The 25,345-nt window shown below is 38.1% G+C and overlaps 1 protein-coding gene and 1 long non-coding RNA gene across 2 annotated transcripts; one reads left to right on the forward strand and one right to left on the reverse strand.

Annotated features, from left to right (window-relative positions):
• Nucleotides 1-1,704: 1,704 nt before the first annotated feature.
• LOC121387670 (chondroitin sulfate synthase 1-like) lies at nucleotides 1,705-6,532 on the reverse strand. Its single transcript, XM_041518859.1, has 2 exons — nucleotides 5,912-6,532; nucleotides 1,705-3,235 (listed from the first exon to the last, which is right to left on the reverse strand). Exons 1-2 carry the CDS (start codon nucleotides 6,512-6,514, stop codon nucleotides 1,823-1,825), a joined length of 2,016 nt encoding a protein of 671 aa, XP_041374793.1. The 5' UTR covers nucleotides 6,515-6,532; the 3' UTR covers nucleotides 1,705-1,822.
• On the forward strand, nucleotides 6,202-19,779 carry LOC121387673. Its single transcript, XR_005959847.1, has 2 exons — nucleotides 6,202-6,339; nucleotides 19,454-19,779. It is a non-coding gene; the product is annotated as an uncharacterized LOC121387673 (long non-coding RNA).
• The last annotated feature ends 5,566 nt before the right edge of the window (nucleotides 19,780-25,345 follow it).

A 25,345-nucleotide genomic window follows, 5' to 3' on the forward strand; every position in this document is an offset into this window, starting at 1 on the left:
TGGATTTTTACAACTAACAGTTGAAGTCCTATCAACTACTAAACAATATTTATGTAGTACAAAAACCACCAAAAAACAAACACCAAAACCAGCAACTAATTTGCTTTAAAACCATTTTTATTTAAAGATTCCCCATGTACAAGTTTGACCATTTCAGTACGAAATGTAAAAGTACCTGTAATGAAAACACCAAAAAAACAAAAAACCCACAAAAAATATGCAACATATATACAGACATTTTGTTTTTGTTTAACGACACCACAAGAGCACATTGATTTGTCAATAATCGGCTATTGGATGTCAACTATTTGGTAATTTTGGCTCCGTCTTAGAGAGGAAACCCGCTACACTTTTCCATTAGTAGCAAGCATAAGCATACCCGACGACGGGGGCAACTGCCCCCTACCCACCCCACCCTTCCTCCAAGTCCTGTAAAACAAAAACCCCAGAGCTGGCCTGAACACTTTTCACCATGTATTTCCATAATTCAACCCAAAATATTAGTTGTAATCCATGTTAAAATGTATGTATGTATGTATGTATATATGTATATACATGTATATATACTAGTCACAAGATGCTAAGGGCAACATGGGCACTGCGTCTGAGAGGGGTAGTCTATTCGCTATGCCAGTGGTAAGGAAACGCTCTTACAGACAGAGTACTCGGGCTAGTTACGAGCCACATGGACACTGCGTCTGAGGGGGGTAGCCTATTCGCTGTGCCAGTGGTAAGGAAACACTCTTACAGACATTGTACTCGGGCTAGTTACGAGCTACATGGGCACTGCGTCTGAGAGGGGTAGCCTATTCGCTGTGCCGGTGGTATGGAAACACTCTTACAGACAGAGTACTCGGGCTAGTTACGAGCCACATGGGCACTGCGTCTGAGAGGGGTAGTCCATTCGCTGTGCCTGTGATAAGGAAACACTCTTACAGACAGAGTACTCGGGCTAGTTACGAGCCACATGGGCACTGCGTCTGAGAGGGGTAGTCCATTCGCTGTGCCTGTGATAAGGAAACACTCTTACAGACAGAGTACTCGGGCTAGTTACGAGCCACATGGGCATTGCATCTGAGAGGGGTAGTCCATTCGCTGTGCCTGTGATAAGGAAATGCTCTTACAGACAGAGTACTCGGGCTAGTTACGAGCCACATGGACACTGCATCTGAGAGGGGTAGCCTATTCGCTGTGTCAGTGGTAAGGAAACACTCTTACAGACAGAGTACTCGGGCTAGTTACGAGCCACATGGGCACTGTGTCTGAGAGGGGTAGCCTATTCGCTGTGCCAGTGGTAAGGAAACGCTCTTACAGACAGAGTACTCGGGATAGTTACGAGCCACATGGGCACTGCGTCTGAGAGGGGTAGTCCATTCGCTGTGCCAGTGGTAAGGAAATGATCTTACAGTTAATGAATGACTGAATGGCTCACTTGCAAACATCACACTACTTGGGGGCGAGACGTAGCCCAGTGGTAAAGCGCTCGCTTGATGCGCAGTCATTTTGGGATCGATCCCTCTCAGTGGGCTATTTCTCGCTCCAGCCAGTGCACCACGACTGGTATATAAGAGGCCGTAGTATGTGCTATCCTGTCTATGGGATAGTGCATATAAAAGATCCCTTGCTGCTAATCAAAAAGAGTAGCCCATGAAGTGGCGACAGCGGGTTTCCTCTCCCAATATCTGTGTGGTCCTTAACCATATGTCTGACGACATATAACTGTAAATAAAATGTGTTGAGTGTGTTGTTAACTAAAACATTCCCTTCCTTCCCCATAGCCGATGTATTTTTCGTGCTGGGGTGTCGTTAAACATTCATTCATTCATTCCTTGGCCTTGACAGACGTCATGTTAAAGGCGAGATTAGCCAACACGGTCTGTGACGCATACATCTGAGCACGTGAAGCGATGCACATGTTGTACTGGTCAGTGGGAAGACTGACGTTACAGTATTTCAAGTGGTGCACGTGCACTAGACCCAGCTCAATGGAGCGGAAAATCGGAAACCCGTAGCTGAAACACTCCTCGTAGAAGAGAGTATCCTCCTTCCCCCATCCCATGATCGAGGAATCCCAGCCTCCAACGCGCAGGAAGTCGTCTTTGTAGATTCCCACAATGCCGAAACCAAAATGGCGCCACGTTCCGCGATCTTGGTGGATTTCAAAACTGTTTCTCTCGAAGTGGCAGCCACGCTTCCCGTGGCAGGCTGTTCTCGGGTCGTATAGGGAGAAGGAGACGGGGAAGAAGGCTTCTTTGCCGCGCTTCGTGTTGAGAATCACTTTGTCTAGAAAGCCGGCTGTGAAGATCATATCGACGTCCATGAACAGGATCAGCGAGTCTAGAGGTAGACCTTGCACAGCTCTGTTCATTGCTCTCACCTTCGAGTACTGGCCCGACAGCAGAAACAGTTCACTCGTCAGATTCTGGCATACACCCTCGAACGCTTTGTAATGTTTCAGGGACATCAAATACTCTTTTTCGACATCTTTGTATACTGCAACCCGGAGATGGATCTTGCCGCGGTATTGGTGAGCGGCTCTCTTTAACGACGTCAAGAAATTGGCGAACTCTTTCGACCGTCGATATATTGGCAGTATTATATACATGACCATGTCTCGAGTCTTATTATCAGTCTGAATTTCGATTACTTCTGGTCGTTGAAATCGCTGTACGGCCACAAACGGTTTGTAAGAAGATTGGTTTCCGATTGTCACAATGTGTTCCACCCCGACATTCGGGCTTATTTTTTCGTAATAGAAAACGGGTTTATTGAAGTTTGATTTTGGTAGTAGGCCTAACTTCTTCAAGCTCAAAAGGGTTTCGTTAATTCTTAGCTGCCTTCCCCTCCTCCCTACATTTTCGAACGGATTTTGATACGGATGTGTACGTGCGTAAATCAGCCCATTCCGAATAAAATTCCAAATGTCATCTGCCCCATTATTGGTAATTTTGCATTCTGCACTTCTTTTGTGTAATCGTTTGGGGCTTTTCCCCTTTGACTTTTTTTGCACAGCTTGAGAGAGTGTGTTATCCATGGCTGCGATAGTGTTTTCTAGACGAGACACTGTCTCTTTAAGATGTAAGAAACGTCTGACGTTAAAGCCATTTTGCAGCCTGTACACGTGTTCCGACTGTTTCACGGGATGTAGGGTTAATGACCGAACAGCGCTTTCGTCCAGTTCACCTTCAAATGAACCATTTCTGTCCACTCGGTTTTGGTAGAATAGTTTCGAAAACTGAAAAAGATGGAGAAGAAAAATACGAAAATAGATATAAGCTGGCCCATAAAGTAACAGGGGAGGGTAGTGAGCTGTGTTTCCCTAATTTCAGGTCCAAAACCTTTATATATTTTTTCCACTACAGGGCTCGATATACAATATGGTGTACTGTTCTGTTTTCAAAATACCAGACCAAAAACATGTCCTGCTAAGACAAAATATGGCCTGTTGGAAATAAGACAGCATGGGGGTTTGAGATAGTGTGTGAAAACCTAGGACCTCGGAGATGTATTTTAGAGCAATATGGAAATAAAATATCACAAAATCTTGAGCTAAACCCCAGAACAGATAATCGTCTCGCAAATCGGAAAATACGTACATGTACGTACCAAAAAAAAAAAAAAAAAAAAAGACTGCTTTTCGCAAGCGGCTATTTTAAACCCTGTACTACAATGTACAGGCAGTGTCCTAGGGGGCTGGAGGGGTTGATTTGCCCGAAATTTTACCCAGATAAAAACTGCCCGAATTTTCCCCACTGTTTTGCCCGAATTGGGGGGGGGGGGGGCAATTGATAATATGGCACAGAGTAAACTAGCAACACTGGTTATTTGGTCTATGTAGGTATAACTGTGTTTTGTTAAAAGCATGCCTGCTATTTAATGAAATCTATCTAGACCTTGACATGCAATAATAGCCGTTTTTAAATGCAGTGAGCAACTTGTTACAAATATATCTTTATGTCAATGTTTTAAATTTGTTTGTTCTTTTATTTCTTTATTTCTTTTTATTTATTTCTAATCATTCTCTTTCCTTTTCTTTTTTTCATTTCTTGATTTCTTTTAATTATTTCATTTATTTATTTTAAATTACATTAGGGCATGATATTAAATGGTATAAATACTATATATAATAGAAAAAAGAATAGGATTTTTTAGGTGATCCAACCTTTTGTAAAACATTTTAATAGTTAAAGTTTGATTTCATTTAACGACACCACTAGAGCATTTTAATTTATTAATAATCGGCTATTGGATGTCAAACATTTGGTAATTTTGAAATTTAGTCTTAGAGAAAAACCCGCTATTTTTTTCCTTTAGTAGCAAGGGATCGTTTATATACACCATCCCACAGACAGGATAGCACATACCACGGCACATACCAGTCGTGTTGCACTGGCTGGAACGAGATTTTTTTTTAATAGTGTCTATATTTAATATATTAGTACAATAATATTGCATTCGGCGATGAATGTACTGTTTCATCAAACATCCAAATTTAAGAACAATAAATTTGGGTTTAGAAATTGATTGCCCACCTCCCTCCAAAAACGTTTTGTAAATTAAAACCAGCATAGATATTTCTACATATACATGTATAATATTTATGAATGTAAAATAAGATTTTTGCCTTAAAAATGCCCTACAATTAAATTAGCGCCCTGCCCCATCAAAATCCTAGCTAGAACACTGGTACAGGTATATATAAAGCACCCCCCCCCCTGCAAAAAAAACAAAACAACAAACAAACAAACAATTCAAACACAAAAAACCACAAAACCCCCACAAAAAACCAACCCACACCCCCCGCAACAAAAACCAACAACAAACAAAACCAAACAAACACAAACCCCGCTAAAACAAATCCAAAACAACAACAAACACATCAACCCCCCCCCCCCCCCAAAAAAAACCCCCAACAAATCAAAACAAACAAATAAACAATGGACCAAAAAAAAAGAGTTCAATGTGCTGAATCCTCCCACTACATCGAGTGCCTTTGACTTGACATATCGTTCCTAATAAGCGCCCGAGAAGATCGTTTTAATTTCGTGTTTATGTTCATTTAAGATCCCCCCACCCACACCCCCACGTATAGGGCCACAATTAACGGTTACGCCTGGTTTCTGTAAGATCATGAGACATCGCAGAGTGACGCAGAAGAGTCGCTTAACATGTACGGTAGGCTACTGAGAAAACAAAAAGGACTCGCTCCCCCAACCCCCCCCCCAAACAAACAACAACTCAAACAATAAAAAAAAACCCCCACCAAAAAACCCCTCCACAACCCAAGAAGAACCCCCCCCCAAACCAAAACGCAACACTTGGTCAATATAACTTTCTTTCTTTCATTAACTTATTTCCGTTTATATCCAATTAAGGTTCAAGCACGCTGTCCTGGGCACACGCACCTCAATGGGTTAGTTGTTAATTGTTAGTGGGAGAAGAGAGGGTGTAGTGGTCTTACACCTACCCACTGAGTCGTTGAAACTCACTCTGGGTGGGAGCCGGTACCGGGCTGCGAACCCTGTACCTACCAGCCGTATGTCCGATGACTTAATCACGACACCACCAAGGCCGTTTACAAATTAAAAGCCTTGATCTGTTAACATTTTTTATTTTATTCTTTTACCATTTTCATTCAAATGCCATTTTCAGTGAATTGGTCAATGTTCTCTTTTGCCCTTGGTCCCCTCCCTATATTATTTCCTGGGTCTGCCCTTGCATGGGATATATATATATATATATATATATATATATATATATATATATATATATATATATATATAATATATATATATTATATATATATATATATATATATATATATATATATATATATATATATATATATATATATATATATATATATATATATATATATATATTATATATAATATTATATTACGGTAATTACCTCATAGGCGGCACTGCACGAGACCCCAGCGTGTTCATTGACGCATCTGCCTAGCTCCGTGTCTTCGTGATGCGAGTAGGTGTGCTGTAGACACGACGCGAACCCTTGAGCCGTTCGTCGCAAGGTGTCCCGCGTGAAGACCACCCCCGGGCCTCCCATACAGAAGAAGAAGCTGTCGTCACCTAACCCGAGCTTGCCCCTCTCCGCCGGGACGCCGAGCCCCGGCTGACCCAAATACAGACGTCTGGAACTATTTACAGAGCGGAGGAATGTCTCCAGACGGTCGGGCTTGATGAATATGTCGTCATCGACTCTCATGAACCACTCGAACTGGCTGCTGTAATGGTCGCTGATGTACTTCAACATCGCGAACGACTTGTTCCGAGGAGGGTAGGCGATGTCCGAAACGTCGTCCAAAACCACGACAGGTAGGCCTAAATCCACCTCGTAGTGTTCGCCCTGTCCCACAAAGAAGACGATCTTCCCCGGAATGTGCTTTCCCCAGGTCCGACCAATCGCAGTCGCTCTTGTTTTCAAATTATTTCGTGTTGTCATGACGCCGATAAACAGGAAGGGTTCTTCGTGTTTGTTTAAAGGGGGCATGCCATATTCTTGTTCTAGGTGAGGTTCTAATGTGTTGCATTGGGTCAGAACTCCTCTATAATATGTGAAAACCATTGCGTTTACGAGATATGCCCCCATTACAAATCCAGCGATGAAATGGCACACACTGTAAATGGTACAATATCTTCGTCGAACTTTCATATTTCCGACTAAAACTTTAATCCGTTTTGATATTTATTTTTTGAAAATGTATTTTGAAAATGTATACAAAGTTAATTAGATGTTTTTAACGTCTTTAAATACTTTGCTCTTAATTATGTTAAAACAAATAATTAAAAAAATATATATCGCAAATTAGAAAGAACTTAAATGTTTGCCAGTAGGCCTATCAAATAAGAAATATGGTAGATAAACTTTGTGATCGAAATTTAACATAAAAAATTTAAAAAGCTGATTAGCGTTGTAAGGTGTAACTCATCTTGGGCTCAGCAGTAAATTATTGTACTTTCACCCGAAAGTTCCTGGTTCGAATCCTCTTAGTAGATGATGAGTTATCAGATAGGCCAACACTAATATAATTAAGTCCGCAGCAATTTTTACAACTGTGCACCATTCTGTTTGGTTGTCAGTGCCATTTTCTCCTGTGAAAAAGAAAAAATATCTTTGTATGTCACAGTAAAGATAGGTGCTGGAAATAGCCCAGAGGTAAAGCGCTCGCTTGATGCGCGGTCGGTTTTAGATCGATCCCCGTCGGTGGGCCCATTAGGTTATTTCGCGTTCCAGCCACAACAGGTATATCAATGGCCGTCGTATGTGCCATCTTGTCTGTGGAATGGTGCATATAAACGATCCCTTGCTACTAATGGGAAAATGTAGCGGGTTTCCTCTCTATGACTATGACAAAATAAATCAATGTGCTCTAGTGGTGTCTTTAAACAAAACAAACTTTTACAGTAAAGGTTAGCAGGCGCGTGTGTAGAGAGTTTGTTCTGAGGGTTGACGCCCTCCCTCCCGCATACCACCACCACCACCACCACAACCACCCACACCGCTCAACTGAATACCCGGTATTTGTTTTAATGTCAGCATTTTTTGTTTTAATGACAGCAATATTATTGTCGATCCTCCCCTAAAAATTCGTTCGCCACAGTGAACACACACGCACACACACGCCCCCCCCCCCCCCCCCCCCCCCCCCCCCCCCCCCCCACCCCATCCCCGCCCCCACATGCGCCTGGTTAAGCCAGATCTGTCATTACAAAATCTCGAAATATTATACTACACAAAACGAATTAAGGATCAGTAAATAGTTAAGTGCATTTCACCATAATATCAGTAGACTGATCAACATAATTTTTCCTCATGTGATACGTCTGTGCCTAATAAGTGAAACTTTAAATTAATTTTTTATTTAAAAACAAATAAATGTTAATTAATTTATTTATTTTGGTGAATGATACCACTACGGTACATTGGTTTATTAATAATCGGCTATTGGAGATCAAATGTTAAAGTTTGTTTTTGTTTAGAACACACTGATTTGTTAATCATCGACTGTCATAGTGAGGAAACCCGCTACATTTTTCCATTAGTAGAAAGGGCTCTTTTAAATACACCATTCCATAGCACATACCACGACGTTTGATATACCAGTTGTGTTGCACTGGCTGGAACGAGAAACGGGCCCACCGACGGAGATCGATCTCAAACCGACCGCGCATCAAGCGAGCGCTTTATCACTACTCGTTAATTTTGAAGTGTGTTAGGTCTAGGATCAAACCCCATCGGCTGTGGTATGTGCTATCCTGTATGTGGGATGCTGCATATAGAATATCCCTGGCTGCTAATTGGAAAGAGTAGCCCGTTGCATGGTAGTAGCAAGGTTCCTCTGTGTGGTCTTAGCCATATATGTCTGACGTCATATACCCATAATTACAATGTGATGAGTGCATCTTTAAAGGGACATTCCTGAGTTTGCTGCATTGTAAGATGTTTCCGACTAATAAAATATTTCTACGATTAAACTTGCATATTAAATATATTTTCTGGTTTAGAATAACAGTGTCTGTATATTCAACGTGTTTCTGGTCGTCTTAATATTTGTAAGTAGTCGAAACTGGATTTGTTCTTCAAATTATTTCGTACGTACGAAAAAACATATTTTAGTAAATAAAATGAAATTTATCCTAGTACAAATATTAGAACGATCAGAAACACGTTGAATATACAGACACTGTTATTCTAAACAAGAAAATATATTTAATATGCAAGTTTAATCGTAGAAATATTTTATTAGTCAATAACATCTTAAAAACTGCAGCAAACTCGGGAATGTCCCTTTAAATAAAACATTTCTTCTTTCCTTCTGCGTGTATTAAACTCTTTATTTGAAGAATAAGCTCAATACGCTATATTGTTATTGGACGAATGCATACATTACGAAGGAAGGAAGAAGGAAATGTTTTATTTAACAACACATATTTTATTTACGGTTATAAACTACGAAGAAAGACAACTTCTATCTTGTTACGGTACCGGCCTCGGTGGCGTCGTGGTTAGGCCATCGGTCTACAGGCTGGTAGGTACTGGGTTCGGATCCCAGTCGAGGCATGGAATTTTTAATCCAGATACCGACTCCAAACCCTGAGTGAGTGCTCTGCAAGACTCAATGGGTAGGTGTAAACCACTTGCACCAACCAGTGATCCATAACTGGTTCAACAAAGGCCATGGTTTGTGCTATACTGTCTGTGGGAAGCGCAAATAAAAGATCCCTTGCTGCTAATCGGAAAGAGTAGCCCATGAAGTGGCGACAGCGGGTTTCCTCTCAAAATCTGTGTGGTCCTTAACCATATGTCTGACGCCATATAACCGTAAATAAAATGTGTTGAGTGCGTCGTTAAATAAAACATTTCTTTCTTTCTTTCTTTGTCACGGCCATCATGATCAGTGATACAAAGTATGGCTACAATACAGAAATAGTTCGTGACGGTTCCCACTGACAAAAGCATCAAATAAAATAACCATCATATGTAAGAACTATTATATTAAAGGCATATGTTTCACTATTAGCCGTTTATGATCATTGAAATCAAACATTACTTATACGAGTATTTTATTGTTTAGATTATCCATTTCCGTACAACCGAAGTGTTTCTGGTTATCCTGGTGTTTCTAATACCACAAAATGCATTTTTTTTTCACATTTTTAAAAACGTACGTGCAATACTGAGAAGTAACTGTTATGAAGTCGCGTTTTATTCTATTTTTAAAAATACGATTATTTCAACGTCACAGACTCTTGTTCCACTCTGTTGTATCCAAATTTGTTACAGGTTTGTAAATTAACCAAACTTAAAGGTAGGGTCAACTCAAACAAAAGCCTTATGTGTTGGAAAGATGCATACCCGGACCACCAACACATACTGACACTTTAACAAATGAAAAACGCGTAATTTTAGAGTTAATAAAAAAACATGATTATTCTTGCTAACTGGGGGCAGCTATTTTGTTTCGTTTTTGTGACGACCGGTGGTATAGCTTGCAGCGAAGTGACGTCAGCTCCGTCCATCTCCTCTATGCACAGTGTAAACAAACGCTCTAATTTACGACAAGGCACTTCGCTTTCATCAACCTGACCTGTTCTAATACAACAAAATTAATTTTTCATATTTTTAAATAATGCACGTGTGTTGAGGCCCATTTTGTAATAAACGACCAATTTTGTAATATGTACCCATTTTGTAATAAAAAACGACCCATTTTGTAATGAGTACCCATTTTGTAATAAAAAACGACCCATTCTGTAATAAACGTAGGTACCCATTTTGTAATAAAATCGGACCCATTTTGTAATAAAAAATAGGTACCCATTTTGTAATAAAAAAATGCCCATTCTGTAATAAAGGCTTAAAACGTCAGAATACGACATAGATGTTAAATATATACAAATTGAAATAATTTTAAACTTTGTGTTTAGTTTTTTTTCAGTGGTTGGGAGTTCGTCAGGGGTACGAATATGTCTTAAGGTTGATTTTGTAAGTGAACCTATTCAGTTTTTCCGTTCATCCATTACTCCAGACCGCTCGCTTGAGGTGCTTGTATCGCAGGATCGAATTTCTGTGGACACACAAATTGGTTTTTTTGTCTGTTCCAACCAATACCCTAAAACTGGGATACTAAAAGCCCTGCTATGTACTATCCTGACTATGGAAAAGTGCATATAAAATATCCTTGCTGTTTTTCGTAACCCATCGTGTGGTATTATCTATCATGATCGGAGCGGGATCTAGCTTAATCGGTTGAACGTTCGCTTGGGGGACTTGGGTAACAGGATAGAACCTCCTCGGTGAACACATCAATTGGGCTTTTTGCCGTTCCAACCAGTTCCCCCCCCCCCCCCCCCCCCCCCATTACGACACGACTGTTACATTATAATCTAAGTGTAGATATGTGTAAGAGAAAGTAACCTACATGAATGTGTTGTAAAAGCCGTAGCAGCTGATTAAAAACAGTGGGTTTAATCAACAACTACTTAAGCTGAAATACACTTAAACTAGTATCCGTCAAAAGTGATTTCCCACTGACACTCCCTCCCCACACACCCCAGCCGCCCTACCCCATCCCCCACCCACCACGAGAAAGTGAACAATACACATAAAACACATGTGATCATTCAGCCGATGGTTGTGGAAGTTAATTCTACAATTATTGTGTACAGGTACTGTCCATTAACCGATTTACCGCTTACACTGTACTTTAGTTTGCCGCCTGACTATGTGCTCAAATGCGGTCTTGAATGCATATATATATAACTACCCACACTTGCCTTTCTTATTCTTATTCTTCTTTTGTTATGGTTACCGGCAATATTAGGTATATATATATATATATATATATATATATATATTTCTTTCTAAACTTCTATGTACATTTGCTAATAATCCCATAAATATGAACATTTTAAATATATACAGTGTAATAATATTACAGAATTTTGAATAAGATTTGATGTATTTGAATAAATTGCTGCACAACTAATTGAACGATCCCATAGATTAAAAATATACCATGTGAGACACTAGAAGTGTCAGGAAATGTTAAATCGTAGTAACTGAACATGAATTATCCCTTATGCATGACAATAGGAACTATTTAAGTTAATTCATAAATGTGCTAATAATATTTCGATAAGGAACATTGTGTATCAAAACCGGTTTATTTTTTACATAAATTATAAGCATGTACAGGTACTTCCTCCTGAAGTCAACACAAAATATTATTATAAATGTATGAATTCACTGAAAAATAAACGTATGTTTTGAAAAGAACTGAAAGTCTCCTTGAATAATGAACCTTTTCAAGGAAAAAAACCCCTTGTTTTCAAAACTATATATTCACAGAGACACACACAGATAAATACAAAGATGGACACACAGACACATAGAGAGAGAGAGAGAGACAGACAGACTGACAGACAGACAGACAGACAGACAGACAAGCAGAGAGAAAAACAGACAGATAAGCAGAGAGAAACAGAGACAGAGATACAGATGTAATGAGACATACAGAGAAACAGTGAGAGAGAGAGAGAGAAACAGTCAGACAGACCTGTATTGCAAAAAGAACTGAAAGTTGTTAGCCAAACTGTTATCGTTTCTAACAAAGGAAAGTTCTCCTTGAATAATGAAAATTTTCATGGGAAAAAAACCCTGTTTTAAAACATATATATTCACAGAGACACACACGGATAGACAAAACAGACACACAAACACAGAGAGAGAGGAGGGAGGGAGGGAGGGGGGAGAGCGAGAGAGAGAGAGAGAGAGAGAGAGAGAGAGAGAGAGAGAGAGACAGACAGACAGACAGACAGACAGAGACAGCGAGAGACAGAGACAGAGACAGAAACGGAGACAGAGAGAGAGAGAGAGAGCGTCCGTTTGGTTGCGTAAAATTTATAATTTTCTTTTCCCAATACAACTTATTCAAACATTATTATTATGCAGAAGCAGGACGTCGTTAGAGGACTGCCGAGATAGAATAATGATTAGTGATCGTAACCACCAGTATATTGAATTTAAAAATGTAAGAAATTCGATCATTTCCAAAATATATCGTTTATGATAAATTTCCCAAAATATAACGCGGAAACAACCAACCAGGCACTGTACCATCTGCTTCTGTCATCTGAACTACACCCAGTCTTGAAAAAAAAACGCGTTTGATGTCATATGCATTCACTGAATTGTGTATATGTATTCATTCACCTTTGTATTATTTTAGCTAGGATCCAAATTTTCATCCATACGGAGAGTATAATCAATGCACGACAAAATAATCATCTCCTGTTTTAAATGTATATGTGTTTCAATTCAATTATTTTATTGCTTTAAGCTGTAAGCTTATCAGCACAGCATATATACACAGTATGTATAAACGCACAAGAGAATTCAATTATTATATTCATCAATTACATGCTTTTGGTTTTCATGTTAGGTAATAATACAATGAAATATATAAACTAAATGTTACCTACATGCATAAATGTATTACATTCACAAACAGTATAAAAGAAAAGTGACAACTAGTATGCTTTTAGACAAGAGAGTGCCTTAACTTATAATTTTTATGCCAAATAATATACTTATCAATATTAATTAAATCTTTAATGTATGCTTCTTTAACATCACAAAGTATTTTAATCAGCTGTTGCTGTTCCGATAATTATGATACAGACTACCCACACAAGCTACTATTTTTGATACACAGCTGTAGAACATACTTGGTTCTTCATACCCCAACCGAATAGCACTGGTTGGAACAAGAAAACAATGTATATTTAGGGGGTTAGCGTTAGAAATTTCGTATCCCAGGCGAACCGTCGACCATCGAAATAAATCTAAACACAAAGTTTAATATTATTTCACTTTGTATATATTAAACAAAGGCCTATACCTATGTTGTAATCTGACGTTTTAAGCCTTTATTACAGAATGGGCATTTTTTAAATTACAAAATGGGCACCTATTTATTATTACAAAATGGGTCCGATTTTATTACAAAATGGGTACCTACTTTTATTACAGAATGGGTCGTTTTTTATTACAAAATGGGTACATATTACAAAATGGGTCGTTTTTTATTACAAAATGGGTACATATTACAAAATGGGTCGTTTATTACAAAATGGGCCTCAACATAAAAAACGACCCATTTTGTAATAAGTACCCATTTTGTAATAAAACCCCCCACCCCGACCCATTCTGTAATAGGTACCTATTTTGTTATCAAAATTATCCATTCTGTAATAAATACTTTAAAACGTTGGAATATGACCCAGGTATTAAATATATATTTACAAATTTAAATAATTTTAAACATTCGGTGAAAGAGGGTCTACCTGCAGTGCGAGGCGTCTAAGGTCGATCGCACTAAGTAGAGCTTACGTAGACCAATTGACATTCCCTGTTCCATCCAGTGCTCCACTACTTATATGTGAAAATCTAGGTATGTTCTGTGGTTAGTGGCCAATGTAGATGTGGCAAATATCTTCAGTAGTCTTTGTATGAAAATTTTCGAAGCATCAGACTAAAAATATGTGACATTTATAATTCGGCAATTATTGTAATTACAACGTCTTTATTTCAATATCTGCTGAAAGGGACTTCCTACTAAGGTCGTTTTCTCAGAAAATTGATATTAATGTATATTAATCTACTCTCCACTTGCCAGTGAAACACCTAGGCAACATAAAACATTAAAGTTGTGTGATATTCTCTGTGTTGTGTGACAATAGTAAATCTGCCATTAGCTATTCAGTGTCATATCTCTGCACAACAGAGTCAAAAAGAAGTTATGATAGAGTTTAGACGGTTGACAACAATGAATCGTATAAAACGGTAGTGTGTACGAAACGTCCAGATACGAGCTACAATTGAAGGTTCAATCACGCTGTCCTGGGCACACACACACACACCTCAGCTATCTTGGCTGTCTGTCCAGGACAGTGGGTTAGTTGTTAGTGGTTAGTGAGAGATAAGAGGGTGTAGTGGCCTTACACCTACCCATTGAGTCGTTAAAAGTCGCCCTGGGTGGGATCCGGTACCGGGTTGTGAACCCTGTACCGACCAGCCTTATGTCCGATGGCTTAACCACGACGCCACCGAGGCCCATATTATTTTGTCATTGTTCTCCTTCTTAAAAGGGACGGGATGTAGCCCAGTGGTAAAGCGTTCGCTTGATGCGCGGTCGGTCTGGGATCGATCCCCGTCGGTGGGCCTATTGGACTATTTCTCACTCCAGCCAGTGCAGCACGACTAATATATCAAAGGCTGTGGTATGTGTTATCTTGTCTGTGGGATTGTGCATATAAAAGATCCCTTGTTGCTAATCGAAAAGAAGTGGCGACAGCGGGTTTCCTATCTCAATATCTGTGAGGTCCTTAACCATATGTCTGACGCCATATAACTGTCATAGTGTCAAACTGAGAATATGCAAGTTGAACAAGAATCTTTTTTTTTCTTCTTTTTTTTAAAATCATTTATTATCCCCAGCCAAGTTTGACCATGTCAAGGTTGGGCAGCCTTGATTTCATGGCCTTACAATAGAGTTGCTATATAAGTGACAATGCATAATATTATAGTAATTTAACATATAAATATATTTCTAGTGTTCCCATATGGTTGGGGATTGCCAAAGAAAGCCAAGATGCTATGATTCATATCTTGGAAAGAGTTGAGAAAAGTAGAAGGAAAGAAAGAAAATACAATAGAATAGAAAGAAATTAATGAATGAATGAATGGATAGATAGATAAATAAATAAATAAATAAATAAATAAATAAATCTTAATAGAGCACCCAAGGAAGGACTTCGCGTAACACAGAATAAACATTGCATCATTATACAAACCTTCAAAGAATTATATAACTTATCTGAAATATTATATGTTCACCACATGAAAAGCAATCAGCGCAGGAGTAACATACACTAAATATGATACGACCGATCAGTTAAACAGCTGAATATATAATATTACAACAGGGCTTAAGTCACGAGCTAATCTGCAGTTCAAAATTCTTATGTTTATTTTTTTTATAAGTAGTCTAACGCACTTTATTTCGGCGCCCGTTCAATTGCTCAAAATCACCTTAAAAACTTTTTGGCCGAGCAGTCTTAACTATTTTTGGTTAAATTTTAGAGTCCGGACATGTTTTGGATGCAGTTACTCTTTGTAGACTTAGGTAAAATACAGGCTTCACCGAGGAATCGAAATTCAGCCAATCAGAGCACGGCTCCCACTCGGTGTACTTCAAGTTTACGAAGTGTCTGCTATTTGGTCCGCGCTCGCGTCGACCTTACTAAATGGCTTTATTCCAAATTCCGCCCACCTCAAACTTACCCCCCCCCCCCCCCCCCCCTCCTGCTCCGGAGTTAGTCACTGGCGAAGTCAGAGGCTAAATCCGTGGTGGGCGTGCCTGAACCTCTGTGGATAGGGGCACGTAAAAAGAGTTTCCCAGTTCCCAGCTAACAGCGATGAACAAGGACATCAGAAACTAGTCTAACAGTTACGACACAAAGATAGGCTTATGCAATTAAAATCTCTGACGGAGAAAATCTTAATAGAACACACAAATATCCATTTGGATTAATGCATAACCAATTGAGTCGGGTCCATATAAACAGGGTACAGCTCAGATCTAGACACACACATATCTGACTACCGGCCTCGGTGGCGCAGTGGTTAAGCCATCGGACTACAGGCTGGTAGGTACAGGGTTCGCAGCCTGGACTGACAGCCCAGATAGCTGAGGTGTGTACTCAGGACAGCACGAAAATAAGTTGAAATGAAGTCACACATCTGACTGAGAAATAAACGGTGGACCCACAGTGACTCATCTCTTGTTCATGTTTTAGGTAAGCCAGTTAGTTAATACACTCAAAGGCAAAAGTTATTGTGACAAGGATTGTTTAAGAGTAAAACATTTGTGAATGGATTTATGGATGTAAACCAGAGAAAATGTGCATGAAACAGCTCAAAGAAATGCAACAAAGCAATTGCTGCAGCGATTGCATGCTTTGTACAAGAAACTTGGAATATTCGGGAGAAATGCTGTCCAGTGTTCACCATAAAAGGCCAGACATTCAGTCGTAAATCAGAAGCCCAGAAGTAAAAAAAAGCCACCATTAGTGAACTGCTTGATGCAATTCCGTCATGCCATGCCTCATTGAAAGTGACAGATGGCGAGTCATAGATATGTTTGAATCCGGCACCTCGCAGTGTGACGCCGCATGTCAATTCAACGTCCACAGAAAAACCACATGACTCTTATTCCAACAATATCAACAAAACAACCAGGACATGGACCGTTCCCGTAGCGGCCGACCACCAGTGACAAGCCTTCGCCAAGACACATGGATCCGAACCACGCATCTGCGAAACAGGTTCCAGCCAGCAACCCGCACAGCCCGTAACCTTCATCCCTTTCTCCAGCGTTTAGTGGCCTCAATGAGACGACGGTGCCAGGCCTGTATCAGTGCTCAAGGTGGACACACTCGCTACTGTGTGAACTTCGCTCTGGACCCCCTCTAGTGATGTGGCTCATTTGCATGTGACAGGTGCGCCCTTTTCATGGACTATTGCTCGTTTCCATACCTTCGGACATTTCTCTTTCCATGTTATAACGTTTCATACACGGCAGTAAAAACTTATCATCAATTATTTTTGTCTTTTGTGTGTCACAATAACTTTTGTCTTTTAGTATACATGTATTTGATTTGATTATATTGATATATGTTTGCTTCAGTGTTATGTTCTTATATTAGAATACTTACTTGAATCTAATATTTATTTAAACATGTCACATGAATAACATCTATAAAATACAAATGATAGAGAATATCTAGTTATGTAGATGATGTCGCCTTAAGTACAAAGTGTTTAATATACGTTATTATTAGATATTGCCGCATTTAGGGAGGTTGGAAACATGATTTATCACTGTAGAGTTGTTAGATTCATTATTTAGTAGATAGATGAACGTGTGGGTTGTTGTACGTGAATATTGATTGATATGTAGTACTATTACTTAGTATGTGAACCAAATACGCAAGATTACATGTGTAAACAATGTCGAATACCAAACGGTAAATACTTAACCAAACGGTAAATAATTACAAAACGCAAGTAAGTGCACCACATTACGGCACGCACATTATTACGTACATGTTCTAGCACAAAGTACATTCATTAATATTGATACTGTCCATTATGACATATGCATTTAAATAGTCACATACAATCAGAAATATTGAGAATGTCCAGTACTACATACGTATTACAGTTGCATAGTTAACATTCATTATAACACACATTTAATAACTTGAATAAATGTAATTATCTAGACACAAGGTATACACTCGCATGTTAGTACAATAATATACAGTCATCGCGGCTAATTAATATATTACCGTTATTCTAGATAATGTGTCTGAGTTATTTAGTTTAAGATTGGCTTATAATGTATATGTAACTATTTTATGTAACACACACACACACATCTGACTGAGAAATAAACGGTGGACCCACAGTGACTCGTCTCTTGTTCTTATTTTTCGGTCGACTCCTATTTGCTCCCTAGCTACATTCCACACATCCCCCACCCCCCACCCACACCCCCCACCCCCCACACACACCCAGAATTAGCTCCAAAGCAAAGTAGTAGTCCTAAAACCAGATTGTTAAACCACTCGGTTATACAAAACCCAATGGTTCAAAATAATCACGGTTATAAAACCGTACATAAAATTTGTATAGTCATGGGCGTACATAGGGGGGTGGGGGTGGGGGTGGTTCTATGGGTTCGACCGACACCCCCCCCCCCCCCCACACTGAAATCGCTTTTTTAATGATTTAATATAACTGACATTGATATCTGACATTATTATATTTACTCAACATAGAAATATATGCCCAATATCTCTGCAATCTATTTTGGAACCCCCCTTTTCAAAATCCTATGTACGCCCATGTAAGCTAGGAATCTCACGTGTACGCGGTGCGTGATGCGTAATGTGCAGTGCGTAATGCGTGTTGACTGCTTGTATGCGTTTATATATTCACGTGCGCGAAGCTTGTTTGTCCTTTTGACATGAAAGAAGTTTACAAAAAGGAATTTAAAAAAAGAAAGAAATGTTTTATTTAACGACGCACTCAACACATTTTATTTACGGTTATATGGCGTCAGACATATGATTAAGGACCACACAGTTTTGAGAGGAAACCCGCTGTCGCCACTTCATGGGCTACTCTTTCTGATTAGCAGCAAGGGATCTTTTATTTGCGCTTCCCACGGGCAGGATAGCACAAACCATGGCCTTTGTTGAACCAGTTATGGATCACTGGTTGGTGCAAGGGCAATCTAATTAATATTAGCTCCACTATTACATGTGGATCTAACAGCAGCCAGTTGGAGCTCATGTCCACCAATCAAAACCTTACCTGCAGAATCATACCAGTGATTTGAAAATAATTAGAAAATATTCCGAATTATCCTGAGGGTATACGATATGTTTCATGTGAATTACGAATGCCTTAACATGTTTAATAGATGCTGCAAGAGCAGTCACTCCACAAATACATGGACTGCAACATCGTCTTCAATTTACTAACATTCAGTTTCAAGGTAAATAATCAATACATGCAGAAATAACATAACGTATTTCTTTAAACCAGCAAAACATTTGCATTAAATGTCGGTAATTCATTTATTTATTTTGTAAACCTATGAACGCCCATCCTCCAGCAAACACACTATATTAAAAAAGCCAAAAACCCACATTGTTTTCAGGATAACAAGTTTTTATTCTTCAGTTTTTAATTTTTAGTGTAAAATATTCTTTTTGTAAGTGTAAAACATCTCTTTGTAACTGCTGGATTCTTCTCTTCATTATTCTATCCTCTGCATCGTCGTCTCTTCCACAGGGAACCGATTCCGACGTGGCGGTTGCCGGTGCAGGGTGCATGGTGGAACTCTATCCTCTGCATCGTCGTCTCTTCCACAGGGAACTGATTCCGACGTGGCGGTTGCCGGTGCAGGGTGCATGGTGGAACTCTGAGGCTGCTACAAGACACTGAAACAGAGACAAATATTTTATAGTTATTGAAAATTATTTGTTTTAATAAAACTTGTAGGTAATGAAAAAAAAAAAAAAAGACTAATAGTTAAAGAAGTGAACAAATTTCTTGTTTTATAGGAATACAAATGTACCTGGGCTTTTAACTTGCACTATAAAAGAAACCAAAATTTACAAAGACTTTTGTTGTTGATGATTTCTTTGTTGTGTTTCACTCTTCCTGGAATGCATGGGACACCATGACAAGTACAGTAGGCTTGTTTGTTGTTTCATCCACCCCACCCCCAACGTCCTTAGTCCTATTCACCCACCCCACCCCCAAAGCCCTTAGTCCTATTCATCCACCCCACCCCCAACGCCCTTAGTCCTATTCACCCACCCCACCCCCAACGCCCTTAGTCCTATTCACCCACCCCACCCCAACGCCCTTAGTCCTATTCATCCACCCCACCCCAACGCCCTTAGTCCTATTCAAACACCCCACCCCAACGCCCCTAGTCCTATTCACCCACCCCACCCCCAACGCCCTTAGTCCTATTCACCCACCCCACCCGAACGCCCTTAGTCCTATTCATCCACCCCACCCCAACGCCCTTAGTCCTATTCACCCACCCCACCCCAACGCCCTTAGTCCTATTCATCCACCCCACCCCCAACGCCCTTAGTCCTATTCACCCACCCCACCCCCAACACCCTTAGTCCTATTCACCCACCCCACCCCCAACGCCCTTAGTCCTATTCATCCACCCCACCCCCAACGCCCTTAGTCCTATTCACCCACCCCACCCCAACGCCCTTAGTCCTATTCACCCACCCCACCCCCAAAGCCCTTAGTCCTATTCACCCACCCCACCCCCAAAGCCCTTAGTCCTATTCACCCACCCCACCCCCAACGCCCTTAGTCCTATTCACCCACCCCACCCCCAAAGCCCTTAGTCCTAATCATCCACCCCACCCCCAACGCACTTAGTCCTATTCACCCACCCCACCCCAACGCCCTTAGTCCTATTCATGTGTGTATGTGTGTGTGTGTGTGTGTGTGTGTGTCGACCCCCCCCCCCCCCCCCCCTTACCGGTGTTTTTTTGTTGGTTTTTCATTATGCCCCAAGACCTCCGTAAGCAACTCAGGTGCATTGTATCCTCGTGTGACGCACTTCAAGTTTCACCATAACTCTAAACAGTGTTCAAAACGAGTCATGCAGAACTATTACTAAGGGCGTAACGCTCTCTTACCAATTGCATACGAGACTTGAAACCCCAACAAAACAACCGTCGGAAAAATTATATGGATGGAAATGTCTTTCAGTTTCAAAAAATGTCTTTTGCATTGTCGGCTGCTGCCAAATCATAGTTTAATTCGTAGGCTTGCTAATATAAAGCACTTTCTGACGTCATTGGATGTTTTCCATTTATTGTAAGTACCTTATTGTATGATTTCGTTCTTAAAATATGTTTCATACTTAGCCCTATTTAACCATACTGATTGCGGCTGTATTTACTATTTAGTTCCATAGTCCCACTCCCTCCGCCCCCACCCCTGCCCCGCTTCATACACTGGTATTTATTCGGTTTAGGAAAAGAAAATAACTTACCCGTGCCATTCATGTGTCTTTTGCATTGACATTTCCTTTCTTGACTTGCATTATCTGTTGTACCACAGGCCCGTAGCATGGTGGACATTATTGGAAGGGGGAGGGGGGGCAATTGAATGAGGGGTCCGGGGGCATGATTAAAAGGTTATTTGCCCTTTACTAACTCTCGCCGTTAATCTCGATCCGTTAGTCTCGCTACAACTTTTACATTCAGTCAAGATGTAACGGTTATCAAAACAAAATCAGTTTAAAGAAACGATGTCTGCGTTTTAAAAATTGTTCCGTGCTTTTCATTTTGACACAGGGTGACAACAGTGCATATTTTATACACTAATTCATTCTCTCTGTTTTTTCTTATTTTTTTTATTAATTAGAATCATACTTTGTCTTACTTTTATTTCCAAACATCAATTTTAGGTAACAGTGACCGTTTATGTTAAACTATGTGGAATATATGATAATGGCTGATATACAAATTTTAACAGTTAACTGCCAGGGATTGGGTGATCCAGAAAAAAGAAAGGACGTATTAAACTATCTGAAACAAAAAAATATTAACATATATTGTCTACAAGATACACATTTTACACATGAATTAGAACCCTATATTCAAGCACAGTGGGGGTATAAATGTTTATTCAATTCACATTCTAGTAATTCACGGGGTGTAGCAATACTATTCAATAATAATTTTGAATATAAACTGCATAAAATAAAAACTGATAATTCGGGTAATTATATAATTCTTGATATAACAATAGAAGGGGAGAAGATTACACTGGTTAACATTTACGGACCGAATGGGGATAAATCACAATTTTATGAGAACATTTTTAACTCATTAGAAGAATTTGAAAATGAAAAATATGTTATATGTGGTGACTTCAACTTGGTACTTAACCCTGATTTAGATACAAGAAACTACTTACATATTAATAATCCCAAAGCTAGAGATCTAATTTTAGAAAACTTTGAGAAATTTAGTTTTGTAGATCCATTTCGCGAACTTTACCCGAATTAAAAAAAATATACGTGGACTAAAAAAAAATCCTATTAAACAAGCTAGATTAGAATTTTTTTCTCCTATCAGAAAATTTAATATCACTTGTAAATAAAATATTGATTAAGAGCAGTTATAGATCTGACCATTCCGGAGTGATACTTTATTTAAAGGTACATCATTGTAAAAGAGGTAAGGGGCTGTGGAAATTTAATAACTCCTTACTTAAGGATAAAACATACGTCAACTCCATTAAAGAGATAATTGAAAATGTTAAATGTCAATACGCAATTCCTGTATATAACATAGAAAACCTAGGTCAAATTCCTAATGAAAATATCCAGTTTACGATTAATGATCAACTTTTTCTAGAATTTCTATTAATGAAAATTAGGGGGAAAACTATCTCATATTCCTCATTTAAGAAAAAACCCGAAAATATATTAGAAACAAATATTTGTGAGGAAATAAAAATACTCGAAGAAGATGAAAATAATATAACTTCAGATTTATTAGAAGCAAAATGTAATGAATTAATAGAAATGCGTAGGAATAAGTTAAAAGGTAATTTCATTAGATCTAGGGCAAAATGGATAGAAGAAGGGGAGAAACCCACTAAATATTTTTGTAGTTTGGAATCCAGAAATTATCATAGTAAACTTATTTCCAGAATAGAAATTGATGACGGCAGTATAGTAACTGAACAAAATAAAATTTTAGAGGAAACTAAAACTTTTTATGAAAAGTTGTATTCAAAAAGTGCCCCTTCAGCAAATGAAAATAACACAACTATTAATAACATTAAGGTAAATAAATTAACAGATACAGAAGCAGAAGAATTAGAAGGGGAAATAACCTACAACGAAGCATTAGAATTTCTTAAAAATATGAAAAATAATAAAAGTCCTGGCTCAAATGGTTTTACGGCAGAATTCTTTAAGTTTTTTTGGATAAATTTAGGTAATTTTATAACTAGGTCTATTAACTATAACTACAGTATAAAAGAAATGTCTAGTACACAAAAATTAGGAATCATTACCTGTATACCAAAAGCCAATAAACCAAAGCAGTTTTTGAAAAACTGGCGACCTATTACTTTGCTAAATTGTATATATAAAATTGCTTCTGGGTGCATTGCGAATAGATTGAAAAAAGTATTAAATAAAATTATAGCAAACGATCAAACTGGTTTTTATTAAAGGCAGGTTTATAGGTGAAAATATACGATTAATTTATGATATAATGCAATATACTGAATACCATACAATACCAGGGATGTTAGTATTAGTGGATTTCGAGAAAGCTTTTGATTCAGTCTCCTGGCATTTTATTGAACAATCTTTAGATATCTTTAACTTTAAATCTTAAATAAAAAATTGGATAAAAACTTTTTATAATAACAGAATATTACAAAATGGATTTTTATCACAGTTTTAATCTAGAAAGAGGATGTAGACACGGTGATCCGCTATCCCCTTATATCTTCATAATATGCTCCGAAATATTAGCAATACTAATTAGAAACTCTAAAGACGTTAAAGGTATAGCTATAGATGGGGAAAGTTATATTATATCTCAATATGCAGATGATACAACCTTTATTTTAGATGGATCACCTGAATCCCTGGACAGTACATTAAAAATATTAGATATATATGCAGACGTTTCTGGCTTGAAAATAAACTATTCTAAGTCTCAAATTATATGGATAGGAAGTAAAAAAAATTCAAAGGACGTTTTCCATCCAGCAAAGTGGAAGCTACAATGGGGAGAAGAACACTTCACTTTATTAGGTGTAAAATTTTCGCTTAACTTGGACGAAACGATTTTGCAAAATATTGAACCAAAAATACTTGAAATAAAAAACACGATAAAACAGTGGTTAACGAGAAAACTTAGTTATGAGCAGAATTGTTGTTGTAAAAACTCTTCATTATTTCCAAAATAACACATTTATTAATTTCATTACCAAATCCATCACTAAAATTGTTAAACAAAATAAAAAAAATCATTTTAAATTTTATATGGCAAAATAAACCAGATAAAATCAAACGTGAAGTTTTAATACAAGATTACCAGTTTGGGGGTATTAAAATGTTAGACGTTGTAAATTTTACAACAGCACTGAAATTGACTTGGATAAGAAGATTATTTCTATCACGATCCAATTGGACAACTCTCTTTCAATCTGTAACAGGCTTAACAACTAAACAATTAATAAAATATGGGGATAATTTTATTCAAATTAAGAAAAGGAACATACATAATTTGTTTTGGAAAGATGTATTAAATAGCTGGCTAATATTTCAACAAAAACGCGGCTTTAATAATGATGATTTGTTAAGTTCTAATATTTGGTATAATAATAATATATTAATAGACAAAAAAACTATATTTTATAAACACTACATTGAAAAAGGTATATTATTTATACAAGATTTATTAGATGACAAAGGACGATACATGAACTTTGATACCTTCAAAGCGAAATATATCATAAGGTCAATTTTTTTTAGAATATACCTCGTTATTAACGGCTGTCAAATCCTTTATGCGTGATAAAATAAATACAAATAACCAAACATTCAATTTAGGCAAAAATCCAATATTTCCATCGAAAATTAAATTCTTTCTAAAAGACCAATTGGGAAGTAAACTCTTTTACAAACTACTAAATAAATCATCTATAGTTCCTACATCACAAATGAAATATTCAGCGGAAGGGTATGATTTTACCTCTTCATTATGGGCGAAATATTATAGTTTACAATTTTGCTCTTTAAAAGACCCAACGCTGTTGTGGTTTCAATACCAGATTTTACATATAATTATACCAACAAATACCTTTTTACATAAAATAAAACTGACTGATTCTAGTATATGTAACTTTTGTTCACATGAACCAGAAACACTGCAGCATCTATTTTATGACTGTCCTAAAGTCGTTGAACTCTGGAGTATTACAGAAAAATGGTTATTACAAAAAGGTGATTATACCCAGTTGAATAGGAACACAGTTTTATTTGGAATTATAAATAGTAAACATACATTTGTAAACTGGTTAATTGGTAACGTAAAATATTACATATACAAATCAAAATTACAAAAGAGTACACTAAATGAAACTGGTATCAACAATTTTATTAAA

The sequence above is a fragment of the Gigantopelta aegis genome, chromosome 13 (genome assembly GCF_016097555.1).
Source record: "Gigantopelta aegis isolate Gae_Host chromosome 13, Gae_host_genome, whole genome shotgun sequence".
Taxonomy (NCBI): domain Eukaryota; kingdom Metazoa; phylum Mollusca; class Gastropoda; order Neomphalida; family Peltospiridae; genus Gigantopelta; species Gigantopelta aegis.